The sequence below is a fragment of the Micrasema longulum genome, unplaced genomic scaffold (genome assembly GCF_059751315.1).
Source record: "Micrasema longulum isolate JH-2025_06_02 unplaced genomic scaffold, ASM5975131v1 h1tg001056l, whole genome shotgun sequence".
In the NCBI taxonomy this organism is placed as follows: Eukaryota; Metazoa; Arthropoda; class Insecta; order Trichoptera; family Brachycentridae; genus Micrasema; species Micrasema longulum.
The window spans coordinates 199,257-218,060 of record NW_028278244.1 but is presented as its reverse complement, the minus strand read 5'-3'; the positions used below and the strand labels follow the sequence as shown (position 1 = coordinate 218,060).

Here is an 18,804-nt window from a genome sequence, read left to right as displayed (position 1 = left end):
GTAGGGAAATAAAAAACATGTGCATTCATTTTTTTGTATTAGAATATAATGTATTTGACCTCCGTTTTCTTATTTGTCTTGGAGTTGCAAGTCCATAAACATAAGCTTTTATCTCTGACCATGTAAGAAGTGACCAAAACATCTCAAACACTAAAAAGCAATCTAATAAAAATCTAAAAAGAAACCCAAAAAAGAACGACCAGTATCAGAGAGTACTTATGCAAAAATCTGTAAATTTAATCATACCTATTGTGTTTATTGTAACCAAAATTGGTTCCGAAATCATTTTCATCAATGGAACTTGAATGTTTAATTCGTGGATATGTCCTGAAGATAGGTGAAATGGAAACTGCAGATATTCTTGGATGATGTCGGGTTTAAGTTCCAAATTATACAGTGCCATAGTACCTTTCCAAAGTGAAACCTATAATATAAAGACATTAATAGATATTATGTGGTATTGAAAAAACATAATAGTGTGTTGTTTTTTTTTATATATTATGCAGTAATTTGTTTAACTTGTATAAACTTTTATATTTATATTAGTTTCCTGATTTACATTTGTAGTTAAATTTAGGACATTTACAGCAAACCCTCCTATAACGTTGAGATAGGTACGACGTTATCGGGGGAACGTTATAGCAGGTTAACATTTTAAAATTGTAATTTTACATTTTAACCAGCGCAAATTACTTGACTCTTACAGTATCGTGTGAATATCCCTGGGACAGAGCAGCGATGTTCCGATGAGTCATCAATGTTAGCTCCGCTGAACGCATATATCAAGGTCAAGGCACACAGACCTACTGCGTTATACATAGGACCACCGTTATAGGAAAAAAAACTGTCGCAAACATTATAGGGGGAAACCATATACGAGTTTACATTATAGGGTGGTTTACTGTATATACTTATTGATTATTATTTGATGGTACCCACTAAGTCTTAGTATTTGATGGCTGAAGAATTTCATAACTTTCATATCACAGCTTTTCGATATTTGATCAGAGCTTACTAACTTACAATACAAAATGAACTTGCAATTTATTATTTGTATAAGGAACATTGAAATTATTGTGGATTCTTTTCATAAAAACTTTAAATGCTTAAGACTTTCGGCAATCTGTCAGCTGTCTAAAACAGTGTTTTTTCAAGCTGTGGGTTGTGACTCCCTGGGGGGTCGCAGGCCCAAGCAAGGAAGGCAAAAGGGGAGGTGTTGAGTGGCGCCAGATTCTAAGAAATCTGTGACTACCTCCCCCTCCAGGACCTTAACTTTTGGATTGCTCATGATAAAAAAAACTTTTAAAAAATAAATCAATAAAAAAAAATCCTAAAATAATTCATTGTTTTGTACACAGTTTTGTGAAGAGGACCTAAATTATATTATAGTATTTGTTACGATCAATATAGTGTAAAGTTTCCGCAAACCAAGTTTTGTAAAATATCCGTTGAAAATAAATGTAAAAATTGCATTTTTCAATAAAAAAAATATTAAAATGAATAATCAGTTTCATATTTTCGTTTATAATAACCTTAAATCTGAATAGTGAATACCTCGACACAAGTGTGCCCGTAGAAAAAAAAGGGTTATGTAAAATAAATAAATTTCCATACGAAAAATTGCAAAAGTTAAAATGATTTTAATTAGTAACCAACAGTTTCACAAATAATATTAAAAATGAAGAAGAAATTACCTGAGCATCCTCAAATTTAAGGTTTTTTATGTATTTATCCAGGTGACTCAGAATAAGTGAACGGATGTATGACTCCATGTCAGCTTATGGTGAGGACTGATACCGCTTACTATATTATATATGCCCCCATAACATAATACATCTTCTTGTAAAGTCTGAAACTAAATTAAACACTGTTATTTTCATACCCTCAGTCTTTGAGGCATAAAAAAATATTTCTTGGAGGTTCTTTATGAAGTGCAGTCGAATTGAGCAATTTGGTGGCAATTGGTAACATGGTTTCATGGCTTTAAACCAAATTATTTACTAAAATTTGATAGATAAAATTTATGAATTGGTCAGTACTAGAGATGGGAATTTTGGTTTTTTATAAAAATGGCAATAACAGTCACCGTTTCACAAATTAAGCTGTTTTGTGAAAATGTTTAAAAAACAACAGTGCAGCGGGCGATGCCCCCTCCCTCCCCAAATGTTTTTTTTCGCAATTGAAGTATATAATTATTTTTTTTAATAAAATGGCGTTGCATAATAAATTCGATGCTTTTGCCAATGTCATGTCCCATTTCCCTTATCGCATTAAATTTTATATTTTGAATTATTTGTATTTTTTTAAAATATGAAAGTTTTTTACGTTGCTCAATTTTTGATAATTAAGAAACAAAAAAATACTGATTTTCTAAAACGATTTTTTCATTTTTTTAATCATTATTATTGTACGGGTATTTTATAGGATATGAGCTTAACCCGGCAATGCTTTGCTATTGCTAGATTTAAGTACATACTCATGTATAGATTAAATGAGCACAATCAAAAGTTTGATATCAATTATTGTATCTAATCCTAATTAGATATGTACGTATACATTATTATTTTTGTGTTTCGGTTTACATAAATTATGATGACAGAGAATTTTGATCAATAGGTATTCGAACATTGTTTTCCTGTCATTGTCTGGGAGTTGCCTCCTCGATACTCTACGAAAAAGACAACAGCATGTCAGACCTTTTGTTAGAATAGACATGCCTAATGCTCTCCTAGCAGAAATCCGAAACTGTGAGAGTGAAGTGATATTTCGGAAGAAACTTAAAACCCACTTGTTCTCTAAATCATCTGAATAAATTCTTAGCATGTGGTGGAAAGGTAATATGAAAACGTACATTATTTTTCTTAAATTAAAATGTTGAAGTTAAAATTAAATTTATATCTTTATATAATCACTTTGTAAAGCGCCCTTGAGGTATTATTTTCCGAAAATGGCGCTATATAAGATATCCATAATTATTATTATTATTATAAAATAGACATTTCGCTGTCCCGTTTTCCGCACCTCAAAACTGAACCGATTTTGTTATTTTCTAGAGAGAGTATGAGAATAAAATTTTCTATATCGGTAAATTTTGCATTTTCAAAAATAATCATATTAGTATATCGTGCGTCCAAAGACTGCAGATAAATGTGTTTTTATGGGGTTAGGTGGTTTTAGTTCCCATAATAAACAGTTTTTCAAAAGGGGCACGCCAAGTGTGTAACCAGAGAGAAAATACGGGAATATGTTTGTATGAAAAAATGTCTGACAAAGTTTCCTCTTAAGATTAATTACTAAGCATACTTAAAAACTTTACTAAAAAATCTTTAGTAAAAGCCTTTCGTAAATGTAAAAAAGATGTTGGAACTTTTCATTGATAAGAAGGTACCTTGAATTCCACAACCTAAAATAATTTGTTTTCAAATATTGAATTTAAGTAGGTACCTAGGTACTTGTTTATGGTTGGATTCCAGAACTGTTAACAATTCAAATGTCAAACTCTGCTCAGGGGTGCACTTTAGTTAGGAGTAAGATTTTCAAAAATGTATCGAATGTCAATTGATATGATTTTAGTATTACCAAAAATCCAGTAAAAAGAAATAAATGGGTAGAAATTGTAAGGAATTTAAGGAAATAATCTGATTGGAATCCATAAAAAGCAAATGTTTTTTGTAAACATTCAAAAACAAACTTTTTTTATAAACAAAAAAACAACATCTTTAAATGTTTTATATGTGCATTCTCGACTAATGCAACCCTGGTGAGCGATTAAAAAAACATTTACGCTACTAACTTTTTTTCTACATAATAAATTGGAGATTTTAAGAGCTATAAGCCTGCCGTGGCAAAGATGTACATTTATCTGAAAACCGCATGTAAAAGGTCTAGTAGTTATTGAGTCCATCGAGGACAACCATTCGAACATTGCCTTTTATATATATATATATGTATATATATATATATGTATATATATATATATATATATATATATATATATATATATGAGAATTTTATTAACACATACATACTCACACCAATATTTATTAGATGAAAAAAACAAGCAACTGTTGGCTGTTTTTTTATGTTATACTAGATGAAAGAAACAAATTTAAAAAAATATATTAACATTAACACTGCATCCATAACTAGGTTCTATAAACAGTCTTGCTGCGCTTTTGAACAATGCACAACATAATTAAATTCCTTACGCTTGTAGCATTAGGATCACCAAACACTGCCATTCCTTTGACAGAGGGACGTCCACATCTTCAACCGACTCCACCACATATTCAGACTGAGAAAGTCTAGAATCTATGGCAGTGTTGTAAAGTAACATTACATATACACATGCATACATTCAAACTTTGGATGAGAGTAGTGAAGTAATTGATGCTTCATAAAGCATCTCTATCGGTTCTTCTCCCTGCCTCTCCATTATGGAAGTGATCATTCCTTATCCTAAAGCTGTCAGACAAGACAAAAGAAACACCTTAAATCAGAATGTACAATGACAGACTTCTGTCTTTAAACTTTTAACTTGTAGGAGTTTAGTTTTGATGTCTTGAAAATTGTTTGGAACACAGTTTATACATTAGGTATAGAGGGAGAAGTTAACATTAATTTTACCATAATAAGCTCACTCTGTTTATGCAATAAAATCCAATATGATAGATAAATTAATTCTTTGACAACAGCGGTAAAACGACATTTGAAGTGACATTTTAGCAAAGCAATCAGTGAAATGTTATGGTGCAATAAAATGATTAATAAAATGAATGATTTTAGGACACTACTTACCTTCGTTAAAAAACGGTAGTTTTTAGGTTTTACACTCAATATTGATACTAAATATATTCATTTATTATAATTGTTTCACTGTTTCATGATTCAAAACTAAGAAAACAAAAACCGACAACTCTTTGACAGTTGCAAAACCCGGAAGCGAAATGCCAAACAACAGATAAATAACATTCGTGTAAAATGATCTACTTGGGGGAAAAAAACTATACGAAAATCCCCGCGCGTAATATTCATTTTAAGGGAAATGTACGGGGTAAGGACGATTGGTTTTTGAAGGCGAAAACGACGACATCCATACTATGCAAACAAGCGAAGTTTCGGTTTCGCTTGGTCCCCCATACAAAAAATTCCTGACAAATCGAACCAAATTCTGTCATTGAAATCTCGAGATAAGGCCCCTGATCACTTGTTAAACTATTAACATTGTATCATTATATTAACTAGGGTTTCATTAATTTCAAGGAGTTATACCAACACTTTAAGTAAAAAATCAAGATTCATACTATACGAAAAGATAGCACTTGAATGACGAAACATTGCGTATTTTCAACAATTGTGAATTATTTTACCTGACTGTTGATATTCTTATTTCTTATCAATATTTCGACAAGCCGAATCCCGTACTCACAAATTATAATCACAGACTGACAGACTCAGTGTTGCCAACTCATGACGAGCAAATGTCGCTAAACAGAGGTTCAAAAGTCGCTAGAAGTCGCTAGATCTTAAGATGTATGACGGAGAGGTGGGGTGGCGTATATTTTGTTTTTGATTTAGAGATTTGAGTAAAGGAAATGAGATTTTTAAAAATGTGTATTCTCGGTGCTACTGATAAAAATAAAGTAATAAGTAAATGATTCTTACCTGAATATTAATAGAAAAACATTTAAGTATAATGAAATTCTCTAAATTTAAAAAAACAGACACAACATAAATTATTTTCACCAAAAAAAACTTGAAAATACCGAACGCTTTTTCTATGCAAAATATTGAAAGGGCATCTCTATAGCCATGTGTATTATAACAACAAGGTATAAATAAAAAATGTATTTTAAAACAAGTGTGAAATAAAAGAAAATATATTTTTTTTTAAAATTATATATAAGCAATATCACTGAATATCAAAAAAAAAAAACGGTTTTTCTTAGTGCCCCTGAATTAAATGTTATTAGTAATGTTATACATAAAAGTGTTCTACATGTCATTTTCATGGCAAAAATATTTAATTTTAATAAATAATCTTATAGTGTCTGTCTTCCCATTCCTTACCATATTTTTTAAGAATTAAATTTCTTCTTCACAAGTGATTCCAATTTCACTTTGCTAGAATTTATTTGTCGCTAATAAAAGAAAAAGTGGTTTTCAATGTCAAAATGTCGCTTAATCTAGCGACAATGTCACTAAACTGGCAACACTAGCACATAATGATCACCTACATGAAGATAGTCCCACGGTGCAGATTCACAGACCAACCTAATCATTTTAGATGCCTCGAAGTACCAACCTAATCATGTTGTTTTGTGTGATAATATTGAATAAACATTTAATTCGAAACTAAAAGAAAAAAAAGAACTAAGTAGATCAGATTTTGTCTCGAAATAGTATTTTTTTTGTTCTAACTTTAATTTTATTTTGTTGTATTGTATTTCATTTGTACCTGTATTTGATACGAGCTAAACAAACCTATTTTAAAATATTCGGGAATTAAAATCTTTTGTCCCCGTAAAAAATAAGCAGGTATTTTCGTTTTAGATTATAAAATCAACTTTGTTTGTTTTGGGAAAAAACGCGGCGATGTTTCAAAATATTTCAATACGAATTTAAATATAACTTTCCAATACATTATATTGTTCTCTAATCTGGGGTTTCTCAGCAATAATGCATTTAAATATAACCTTTTAGTTCATGCTAGCCAATTCCGAAAAGAACCCCATTTTAATTACCGCCTTTACAAATAAATACATTAAAATAAATTCTCATTTACCTGAGCCGCTACTAGGTATCCACAAATATTTCGTCCATTGTTAATGTCAATTACGACCTCGGGTTAAATTCAAATGACCGAGCGGCGAATTACCCGGAATTCCAGAACCCTTTCTATTGAAAATAATAACTTTGACAATAAATATTGACCCATGTTTTCCGCTGGGGAAAACATAGCCATTAAAATAATAATTGTATTTTAAAAACTTATATCAAAATAACAAAATAAAACGCATAATTAATTCCTCAGTAATACATACAAACGTTTCTTTTTCAAATTTCATACATCTTCTTTCGTACGCGCGCCGATTATTCTAACTTGCCACATATTAACTTAAAACTGTAATAACCTTTTGCGCCATCATTTTTACATCCGCGCTCGTGGTACTTGAGGCACTGCACCAGTGCGCCAATCGCAACGTATCAGGGATTATTTTATAATATGTATGAAGGTATTTTACATCCACCTTGCCAGGAATCGAACCTAGGACCTCAAGTATGGTAGTCGAACGCGCCAACCACTACACTAGGAGGCGAATCATTTCCAATATTTTTAAAATTAATGAATCCTTTCTAATTTTCATAGGTATAAGTTAGATTAATAATTTAGATTTCCATGTTTAGTAAATGTTTATGTTTTAATTATTTAGATTTAAACGTATTTAATTTTATATACATTCTAATCTTAGTTAATTAAATTTAGTTTAAGAAGAAATAATATGCAGAACATAATATTTTAGTTTTAAATATGACGAGGTGTTTATGAATAAATCTGGAAAAGAGACAATGAGTTTTCGGCAATAAGTGAGAGGGAGAAGAGAGAGCTCCTAATTTGAGTGTTATAAAACCACCCCAACGGTCGGAACGAAAAGAGTCGGGAAAAGGGCCAGGAAGGAGAGTCGATCAAGAGTCGGTCGAGAGTCGGGAAGTGAGTTGAGTGTACAGTGTAGCCAGTGCTACGTAGCAACCTCGTGGAATCCGACTGCTCCACGAGGGTCATCGCAGGCCGCCTTCCAGCCGCGAAGGTCCCTCCACATCCAGGACATCCATCGTCCTCCAAAGGAACGCCAGTTTCCTTCACCGCCAGCGCGTGTATCCAAACCACGGCCGGTCAGTCTACCAGCTGGCTGTCGCCGTCACCATCGCCACGGGACCGAATCCCGAGAGCCGCCCAAGGCTCTATCCATGGCAGATCTCCGCCCAGAATATCGCCCAGCATGTGTTCGTCCGAACACAGCATCCGGACCACCATCTTTCATATCTCCACATAAGTGAAACCACCATTGTGTTAGAATTAAGATATTAGTGAAGAGTGACAAATACGAACTGCATTAGTTAAGGACCTAGATCTGTAAGTATTTTTCTTTCTCTCATGTTTGTAACTAGTTCTAAGATTATTCGCATATTCTAGTTAACTAAACATAGGTACATAAAACATTCGAGCTTTTTAAATTATCTTCCAATTTACTCGTTTTCAGAATAGATTTAAGTTTTCTTTATTTTCTTTTGGGCTTTAAATTCACTTAGTTGTAATCTTAATTGCGTTCATGTTCAATCATGACGGGGAATAAAAATGGGAACACATGGCGAAGAAACTTTCTACACCACATATTTGATAAGGCACCAGGAAGACGTGATCTTCTAATTCATCTCAAGTTTCCGTTCGGCGGATGTTCCCGCTTTCTCTCAGCGGACGGACAGCTTCCGTCTATTCATACGTGCGAACGCGGAACTTGATTTTTTACGGACTCCGAGATGATTTGTTTTTCCATTTACGTCGCCTAAGTTGTGTTGAGTGGGGAATCCGCTCTCCAGCCCTGCGGATCCTATATCGTGGGTCCTATGTGGCCCAGGTTACGTATGCGGCCCAGGTATGGGTACATCGTTTGAATATCGGAGTGGCTCGACTAGCACTTCTTAGTGGACAGAGGGTTCCTCTGCTGGCACTGACAAGAGCATATCGGACTGTGGCGTCTGAGACTCTTCTTGTGCTTGCAGGAGTTCTTCCAATAGATTTTGAGACAAGAGAGGCAGTAGTAAAACGCTCTGTGAGGAGAGGAGAGAATATGGAATACTTTGGTGTTGAGCTGCGCCCTTCCGAGACAAGATTTAGCGTACTATGTGATATTATGCGAGGCGTAACTCTCAATCAATGGCAGAATAGATGGGACATGGCATGTACGGGGAGATGGACGTGGTCTTTTTTACCTTCCATCAGACACAGGATGTGTAGTAAGTTCTTGGTGTTTGACCATTATACTGCACAAATGGTTTCGGGACATGGGGAGTTTAGAGACAAGCTTCATAAACTTGGACTTGCCCCTGTCTCGAGCTGTGCTTGCGGAGATAACCATCAATCGGCCGAACACATTCTGTGGCACTGTGTGCTATTAGATGACGCCAGAGATGAGATGCTGAATGGTCTGACAGGGGTCATGCGACCAGCGTGGAATGTGGATCTGATGGCCAACAGTACGAATTTTGCACTCTTCCGTCAGTTTGTCCGGACTTGGGTATCGCGTTGGGAGCTTCTCAGATGCGCGGACGCCTAGGTGGGTAAAATATGGTGGGACAGGCAACTGTTCCTGTAGGGTGCTCATTCAGTTGGGTCTGTGCTTCCTTCCGAGCGGAACGCACACGTTCTTTTGTTTTGTCCTCCCCTTACGGGGGTGGTGTTCGGATCCTCTGGCTCTGACCACCCAGGGAGTCCTTCTATATCCAAAGTCGTTATTGTAATGTAAATATCCGTGTTTTTACTTATGTTTTGTGTAAGTTAGGTTTGTTATGTTACTATAGTTTTAAGAAAAGGTTTTTGTATATTTGGATACGTTTATTTATGTAAATTGTTTGTTAACATATTTTTTTTTAATAAAAAAAACAGAGGCATTGAGGGGATCCTGAGGGGTGGGGATGACGTGTTGGCCTCTGTCCATACGTCCTCCTCCGCCCTCCTTAATCTGCATAGAGTTTGTATTCCTTAGGAATATTTATAATAACTTTCCTCTATGCGCAGCTGACAGAGAGTCCCTCAGGACTCTATAACAGCTGCGGGTGGATGGTGGGCTTAAGGGTCTCCCCTCAATGTAGACTCCGAGATGATCAATCTCATCTTAAATTTTCTCTCATCGCCACTCTCCAAATACCCAACTTTCCCTATTAAAAACATTTATTTTCATATTCTATTTTACCCCCCCCCCCGTGATATATTAAGTATAAGAAAACGTGTTTACCATTGTTGTAATGGACTGTATAGGTCCGTCCATAAATAAATAATAATAAAACAAAAATGACTATCGTGAAAGCGTGTAAAAACTTTCCGGATAAAAGGAAAAATACTTTTCATTGATATGTAGGTACCTAAATACTTGTTTATGATTGATTTCCAAAACTTAACATTTTTAATATTCAAATACTGGATTTAATTACATAGTCAGGTACCTTGGTACTTGTTAGCGGTTGAATTCCAAAACATGAAATAATATTTTTTCAAATAAAGAATTCTTTTTGCAAATGTCAAACTTTACGCTATTTACCGACAGTGGTGCATTATGTGTAAGAGTCCGTTTTTCAAAAATGTCTCAAATGTATTTGATTACGTGTTTGATTTATTTATTTATGATTTATTTATAACAAAATACAGTTAAAATTATTAAAGCATTACTAAAAATCTATTAAAAATAAGCTGATATGTAGAAATTAAGAAATTGTTAGGAAATTAATCAGTTGGTATCCATTAAAAATAATTGATGTTTGTAAACGTTAAAATACTAACTTTTTTAATTTACAAAAAATCAACAAACTCAAAATATTTTGCAATATGCATTTCAGTCGAATGCAACCATGGAAAATCGATGAAAACACATATATACAGGAAGTTCTTAAAACCCTATCACATCCGAAACCACGATGATCAGTATGAGCAAGAAGACGTATTGGCACATTAAAATAAGTTTTTAGAACTAATAAAATTTTAAAAAATAAAATATCAAAAAAAGCAAATGGTTGTTTACTTCTGCAGGGTGAAACGAGGAGGGGGTGGGGGGAGTCTGATACTGCCCCGCGCTCTCCTCACTTCTCCCCTGCAGAAGTAAGCAACCATTTGTTTTTTAAAATATTTTATTTAAAAAAAAAATCTGTGCTGTAAATATTTTTTTTAATATGCTAATATGTCTTCTTGACCATACTGATCATCGTGGTTTCGGATGTGACAGAGTTTAATGAACATCCTGTATATGCAGATGTTATTATTTGTAAATCTTGAATACCGCGAAACCGTCCAATTTTGCCCGCTTTTTTGCAATTATGTTGATTTTCTCAAAACAAATGTATGTCGTGCTTTACTTTTTAATTACGAAGAATGACCTTGGTAATCATTGAATTGGGTTGCAATTGTAAATTCAGTCATATTTAACTGCGATTTTGATGGCGGGCAAAATTACCTCCATGTTTGCCCGCAACGATTATTTGTTGAACTGTAGCTCATATGGCGTTTTTGTCTAAGAACTACTATTAGTTCAAGGGCAAAATTGACATTTGAGCATATTTTTAAGGGCTAACTAATAAAATATTCGTCTAAAAACAATTGGGAAAATTTACCCGCCGAACTCTATTTGTTTTCATACAAGCAATTTATAGACCTTAGGGTTGTCCAAATCTGGTTGGTAACTTAAGAAAAATTAATAAATCTTGTTTATTTAACTCATACCCACCGGAAATGGGATTCTCAGACCCCATGAATACGAAAATTATCAATTACGCGATAAATAAATTTAATACGTAATTTTCGTTGGCCTAATCTTTCAAAAAAAAATAAGCTTCAATTCAAGACATAAATGAACATTTTCGAAGCAAAGCATCGGAAATAAAACACGAAAAAATGGAAAAAAAAATTATTTATTCGATTGTCCCGCAAATTTTATAACGCACGTCGGTCATACTTCTTAAGCTAGGGTTTCCTAGGACAGCGGTGGCCGTATCTTAACGGCCGTAGTGAACGGTGATGCGGTAGACAGCCGTCGTAGTGGTGAATAGAGAGTGGTTTTATTTTTTAACGGTGTTATCAACACCATTTTTATAGGAAACCACTTTCTAGTCACCGTTACGACGGCTGTCAACCGCATCACTGTTCACTACGGCCGTTAAAATACGGGCACCGCTGTCTTAGGAAACCCTAGCTTTATCTTTATCGCATCCACCGTCGCCACCGTGGACAAAGATAAAACACGATTAGGATTAGTAGATATTGTCGACCTTTGGCACCTGCTATTTTTAACTGCTAAGTTTAAAGGACAATATAACAATAATTATTCATAATATATCGATATTCGAATAATAAACGACAATATAACAATAATAATAATGGACAGTAAAATGGCTTAATAGTGCAGAGTCAATTCTACCATACCTAAAAAAATATATTTGTCTTTCATGTATCAGTATAGAAATAACTTACATTAATACAAACAAAATTGCATAAATAAAAACCTTAAGCCACTGCTTACTAGTCAGATTTTTGTGGGTATTTAAAACTTCCACACAAGCAAAACACGTAATAGAACATCCCTTTGATGGCTTCCGTGACAAAATGGCAAAGATTTTTGCGTCGTGTATACATAAAGATTCTGGTTTTGAATCTCGCTTAAAACGCATTAATTATCAATAAGAAAATATTAGTGTTGCAATTATTAGGTGCAAATTTTATATTAGTTTATGAAATCATTAAATAATAAATATTAAGAAGAAAATATTCACAGACGATACTTAAGAGAACACAGTATGCTAAAGGATTAAGTAATAATCCATTTATAGAAATACTATTATCAACGAAAACATGAACTCTAAATAAAGACCATTCTTTTCCAATGTATCGGTTTCATGTAACTCATCCGAAGATTACATGAAACCGATCCATGATTTATTTAGATAACGTTAAAACAATAAGAATACAAATTATTCACAGCATTCAATAAAAAATGTTTATAATTACTGAAGTATCACGACCGGACAAGAAAAGCACGAATATAAAAATGTAAAGTTTTGAAGTGACAGAGGCAATGTAGCATAATGTATTTCTTTATATTAAATCAGAGCTACAGACAGTATTACACATATGAAATAATTAGTATCGAATATTTCAATATATATTTACATTTATATTTATTTTTATTTTATTTATGAAATATATAATACATATCTTAGATATTATACTCCCAGGAGTTTAAAAAAACTCATTTGGGCCCGTACATAAAAAGGAAACATTTTTGTGACAATACATAATGTCATACATAGTGAATACATCCGAAATAGTAAGAAAACAAAAAGAAACATTAGCAAAGTACTTTACACCATCTATATAAATAACATTAATAACTATCACTATCAAAAAGATGTGAGTAATATTTTTTAATTGCGACACTTTTGGATTTGCTATTCGATTTTTCGTGCTTTAATATTTATTTAAAATTCGGGATGGTCAATACTTTCCAGATACCTTTTTCCAAACTTCGTTGAGTAAAACTTAGGTACATGAAAATTCCCTGATTTACGCGTTATTATTATTTTTTTCGAAATATTATTTTATTAAATTATTTTATAGAAATACACCATTTCTTTCTCAACAGTCCCCTTGGTAAAACCTGTGTGAAGGAATATTTTTTTTATTTAAAAAAAAAGGTATAATAACAACAAAACAATAGAAAAAATACCCAATTAAAAAACACTTTTTTCTAAAGAGAAATGACCAAAAAATAGTTTTCACAATAATAATAATATTACGAGTACAATACATAAGTTTTTATGTATTTTTTTTAGTTAGTGTATACAATAATGCATTATAAGAATAGGCATATTTATTTTATGTATTTTTAATAAATATTTTTTCTTTCATTCTTCATTCTTCATAAGTATTTTGAAAAAAACAACGCATTATGCATAAATAAAAAGTAGATTACTGGAATAATCTGATTCGGATATTCGAACTATTAATATTGATAATAATCGTTTGCGATTAAGCACATCCCAACAGATTTTGGCAGATTTTTGTCTGGCAGACCGGGTCGTGTACACTTTTACAACGCGTCTGAAAAGCTAACACATTTTGTATGCGTTTGCAGGATAAACGCGGTAAAATTATCGGGTCGTATGGATTTGCGTGGCATGTGTGAAAACGCCCTATGTGCGTATTATAGTTATTCACAGCACCGGTACCTTTTTGCACCGCGAATGGAGTAGCGGTGTAGGTAGGTAGGTTTAAAGTACTAGTAACGAAACTTATTTAATAATTTATTACCCTTTTTGAGCACTTTTTTAAACAGAAGTATACACCATTTAACTTCTCAATGCACACCTTTTTTACTGGCACTAGCACTAGAAACCTTTTTTTATATCGATATGTTTGTTTATTATAGGAATAAAGACAGAGCGATTTGAATACGTAATGTACTTTCAAGTAGTTTGACAGTTAATCATTAAGTTATTTAACATGATATAAAAATACAGTTTTATGTAAAATAAAATTTATTTTATACTTTAAGTTTAAAGTTCATTCATTTTATTACTCTTATTAAAATACTTTTGTGTTAATCAATATTTCCGCGGGCACAATAAAATTTTAGTGAAATTAACACATTGCTTTTTTTTACTTATTTACTTATATTTATTTTTGCACCACAACAGGCCAGGAGGCCCAATTACAGTGGTGAATTACATCACAGAACCCAGGCTTGAGAAAAAACACATTTTATTTTTTTGTGTTCTCACCGGGAATCGAACCCGGAACCTTCCGTGCGTGAGTCAGGCGTCTTGACCACTACACCACGGAGGCCGCCAACTACCTTACATTTGTGTTATAATTATATTTTTCCCATCGTGCAACATTACACGGCGGCATCGCGAATGCGCGCGGTGAAAGTGAGGCATAGTGGGGGAATTATTGGACTCAGTCCGATGTATTCAAGTATGATTCTACGCTCCTTCTGGACTATTCTTAATTCTATGATTATACTATTATGACTGAATTCAAATAATGTTAAAATGTTACTCAGTGTGCATACAATGTTTGATAGAGAGAAAACTAAGCAGTGATAGGTAACAATGATAGGAGAAAACTAAGCAGTAACTAGTATGTCTTACTCTGAAGTGTCTTGTAGGTACTATGGTTATGCAAATTACTTTTTTTATGATTTTATTTTATTTCGGTAAACATACAGTACATATTATTTTATATTAAACATACAAGGTGGCGCAAAAGTTGTCGCCCAATGTTCTTTTTCTGTAATTTTATTTATGTTTGAAAAAATGATGAAAATGATTGGTTCTGATTTTGACATGTGTTCATTTGATATCTTAATTTTTTTCCATTGACTTGAAAAAATTATATCGGCCAAATGGCCGTCGCCAGAATTGATAACCACACGGGCCCGATATGGCATTATCCATCACTCTTTCCAGAACTTCCGGCGACGGGTTCTCGCATTCTCGATGGACGTTCTCTTCGAGAGCTTCAAGAGTCTGACGCTTGATGACTTAGACTCGTGACTTCAAGAAACCACACAAAAAAATGGAACAGTTAAATCGGGTGACCTTGCCGGCCAGTGAAAATCGACAAAATGAGAGATAAGGTTGCCCGGATATGCAGCCCTCAAAATATTGGTTTTGGCTCGTGCAGTATGCACCGTTTCTCTATCCTGTTGGAACCACATGAACTTCAATCCCAATTCATCCAATTTAGTAAGAATACATTAATTGAGAATGGCTCTGTAGCGCTCGCCGTCCACGGTAGTTGTTTGGCCCGCGTCGTTTTTGAAAAATAAAACAGGCCCGATGACGCTCCCAGTGTAAACACCACATCGTGCAGTAACTTTGAGAGGGTGTAATGGCTCTTCGTGGGTTATACGATAATTTTTAGTGCCTTAGAGGTGATAATTTTGCATATTCACATAGATGGAAATAGGCCTCGTCGCTCATGATGATTTTCGATAAAAATATGTTTTCCTCGTGGTCGAGATTCAGGATGGCTTTAGTGTAGGTTACACGTGCTTGACGGTCAACGGCTATCAGCTGATGCACTGTTTGCACTTTGTAAGGGAATATTTTCTTTTACCAAAATTCTCTGTAAAGACCGTCGATTGATGCCCAATTGCGTGGCACGTAGCCTGGTCGATACTCTGGGGTTTTGATGTGACATATTCAGCCGCAGCCGCGATATTCTCAGCAGAATGGCTGCTCCGGGGTCTGCCTGGCAGCATCTCGTGTTGTTCCATACTCTTCTTGGCGAGCGGCTAAACGCCGCCGCCGCGCCGTAGGGTTTACCCAGTTGCTGTCGGATGACCGGGAAATCTGCGTTAAAATTCTCGGTGCGCCAACACCACCGAAGAATTATTCCTAAAAAAAAAACGAAAAAAAAAAACGCGTTCTTGAGAAGAGCATTTCATGTCTTGTTGGCGTGTATTTTGTATCTGTTTACTTCACAAATATCAAAGCAGAACTGACAAACTGATTAATCGCCATTTGCAAAAATTATGGCATCTTTCGATGGTGATGACTTTTGCGCCACCTTTTATTAGGCAATACATAATATATCGATTGGACCAATTTAAGTTTCCATGGTATATATAACTAGTAAACAAGTGGTGATATAATTATTATTTTTTAAGTAAATAAATTAAGTTAAAGAGAAATAACATTACGTAGGTAACAAAGTTGGTTGAAATGTTTAAATAATAAGAAGGGATTTTACACGTATGTACTTCATCAATTAAATAGGTCAATAAAATCTCTGATACTGCTCAGTTTTGACGCAATAAGAAATGCCTAAACCAATCGCTATGAAAATACTTTTTATCTATAGTTAGTAGGTGTAACAGATCTCTATATCATTTTTTAATGTTTATGAGGTAATGTTTTTAAGTTTCATATATACGAGTATGTATCGTATATGTGTATCATATACGAGTATATATATATATATATATATTTAAATATATTTATCAGTGGCATGTCGTCCATACATGCGATAAATGTGACGCATGCCTTTAATACATAAAAACTACGTAGGTAATAGGCACATAACTTGTAAATGAAATCACAAAAAAATATTTTTATGTGTGCCCTATTTCAAGATTTAAAATAAAAAACATCAAGTATTTGAATTAAAGATTATTTACGTAATTATGAAACGTAATCGCTCCAAAAATCGACAACAACCTGCCGCACTTTACGGGAGGCCCTGGCCGACTAACGAACTGACGGATGGTGAGATACTCATACAAAATACTGATGCGCATACGCGAGAAATGCGCCCGAAAAATTGAATAGTTCGCGCAAGCGCACCAGAACTTGGACCGCTAATTTCACTCGTGTATTGGAGTGTTTTACACTGTTATAGTAACCTACACTACCAACTGTGCATGCTGCTCGGATTTCACATTTCTATCGAGGACAAGATTACCTACTAAATAATAATAAATTCTTTTTGAGATACTTTTCCATTTTTGGGGGTAAGGACTTGTCTGTGGTATTCAGCATTTTTTTATGTTCATAATTGAATCTGTAAAACTAAAGGTACATTGAGTAAAATATTCTGGAAACAGGATTTTGTGAATATGATTTTCAAAACATCATAATTATGTAACCAAATGAGTAGTTCAATCTGTAAAAAAACAACAATTACCTAATTAAAATATTTATATTTTCTTTAACGTAAAACGTTGTTGGGACTTTTGAGTTTTCTCACAAAAACAATATTGACTTCCGGTTTTTATAATACCTCACCCAAACAACCTCGTTTAAAATTATTTTTGAGTTCAGTGTTTTTTTTTCACATATAAAATAGCTAATCGTGATAACTTTTACATTTTTAACTCCAAAATGGCTGTCTGAATAATTGTTTTTGTTTTTTTCATTTTTAGTTATTGATTTGTCCTTTCAACTCATAATCCCTAATATGGCCACCCAAGGAAGCAATAAATGTGAACTTAACCGCGTTGGTAATCAGGAAAATAATTGCAATTGCCCAATTAAATCTTTACTGAAGAGAAGTTTTAGTGGTCTTTCATTTAGTGAAAAGGATTTTTTTATTATTAAAAGCATATTTAGTTTTATGGAAATTTTTTAATCGGCGTGGGTGGAAAGTGTGCCAAGAAATAGTGGTGTGGCGTTCTATCCTCTCTGCCTACCCCTTCGGAGAAATGACGTGATGAATATTTATTTAGTTATTAGTATAAGACTTTAAACTAATCTGAGAAATTACCAATTCTGTAATATTATTATCACTTTGTCTAGACGAGCGACTCCTAAAAGGTGTTTCACGGAATCCTGAGGTTCTGCCGAAAGGTCACAGGGATTCCGTGAGTTAGGGGGGCGCGGGAAAATCGACGTAGAAAGCAGAAAAACTGTGTAAATATTTCGTTTTTAATTTTGATAATTTTGATTCAAAATACGTTTCCCGGGTTTTAATTTTGTCAATTTACATTTTTACTATCGAGAACTTTTTTTTACTATTTCACAAAAAAGTGACGAATAATAATTAAGGTTCCATAGACAAAAAATGGAAACTGCTGTTCTAAAGCATCGATATTATGTTTATCAAATAATCGAGTTGTGGTCCTGTGGCTAGTGTCTCGGACTCACAAAAATTATAAAAAAAAAAAAAAACAAATAAAATAATACAGATTTTAAAAATAAAAAAATGGTTTATTTTTCCTTCCCATGACCGCATGCCCTGTTTCAAGTTTCAAGTCACCGCACGACACTGATATATATATATATATATATATATATATATATAGCGGGCTTTAATAATGTATTGAAACCATTAACAAAAACAGACTGACAGGGGTTTAAAATGTATGAAGTTATCCAGCGAAACAGATTTACCTCCTTATCCCCTTTCCCATCTAGTGGTGCATTCATACCCAAACCAATTTATTTTATTTATTTATTTCATCAATTTATTGCATATACATATTTAATACCAGGGAATCTATATAAAACTAGTGAAAAGAAAATGAACATGGAACGTCC

The 18,804-nt window shown here is 33.6% G+C and overlaps 1 protein-coding gene across 1 annotated transcript in view; it reads right to left on the bottom strand.

The window, feature by feature from the left end:
- Positions 1-5,464, bottom strand: part of Vps13B (vacuolar protein sorting 13B) — a 153,276-nt gene extending 147,812 nt beyond the window's left edge. Inside the window, exons 1-3 of the mRNA XM_088233101.1 lie at positions 5,370-5,464; positions 1,695-1,855; positions 247-424 (exon numbers count right to left, since the gene is read on the bottom strand). Coding sequence (XP_088089227.1) covers positions 247-424; positions 1,695-1,772 — 256 coding nt within the window. The 5' untranslated portion in view covers positions 1,773-1,855; positions 5,370-5,464. The remainder of the gene's footprint in view (positions 1-246; positions 425-1,694; positions 1,856-5,369) is intronic.
- Positions 5,465-18,804: the final 13,340 nt, after the last annotated feature.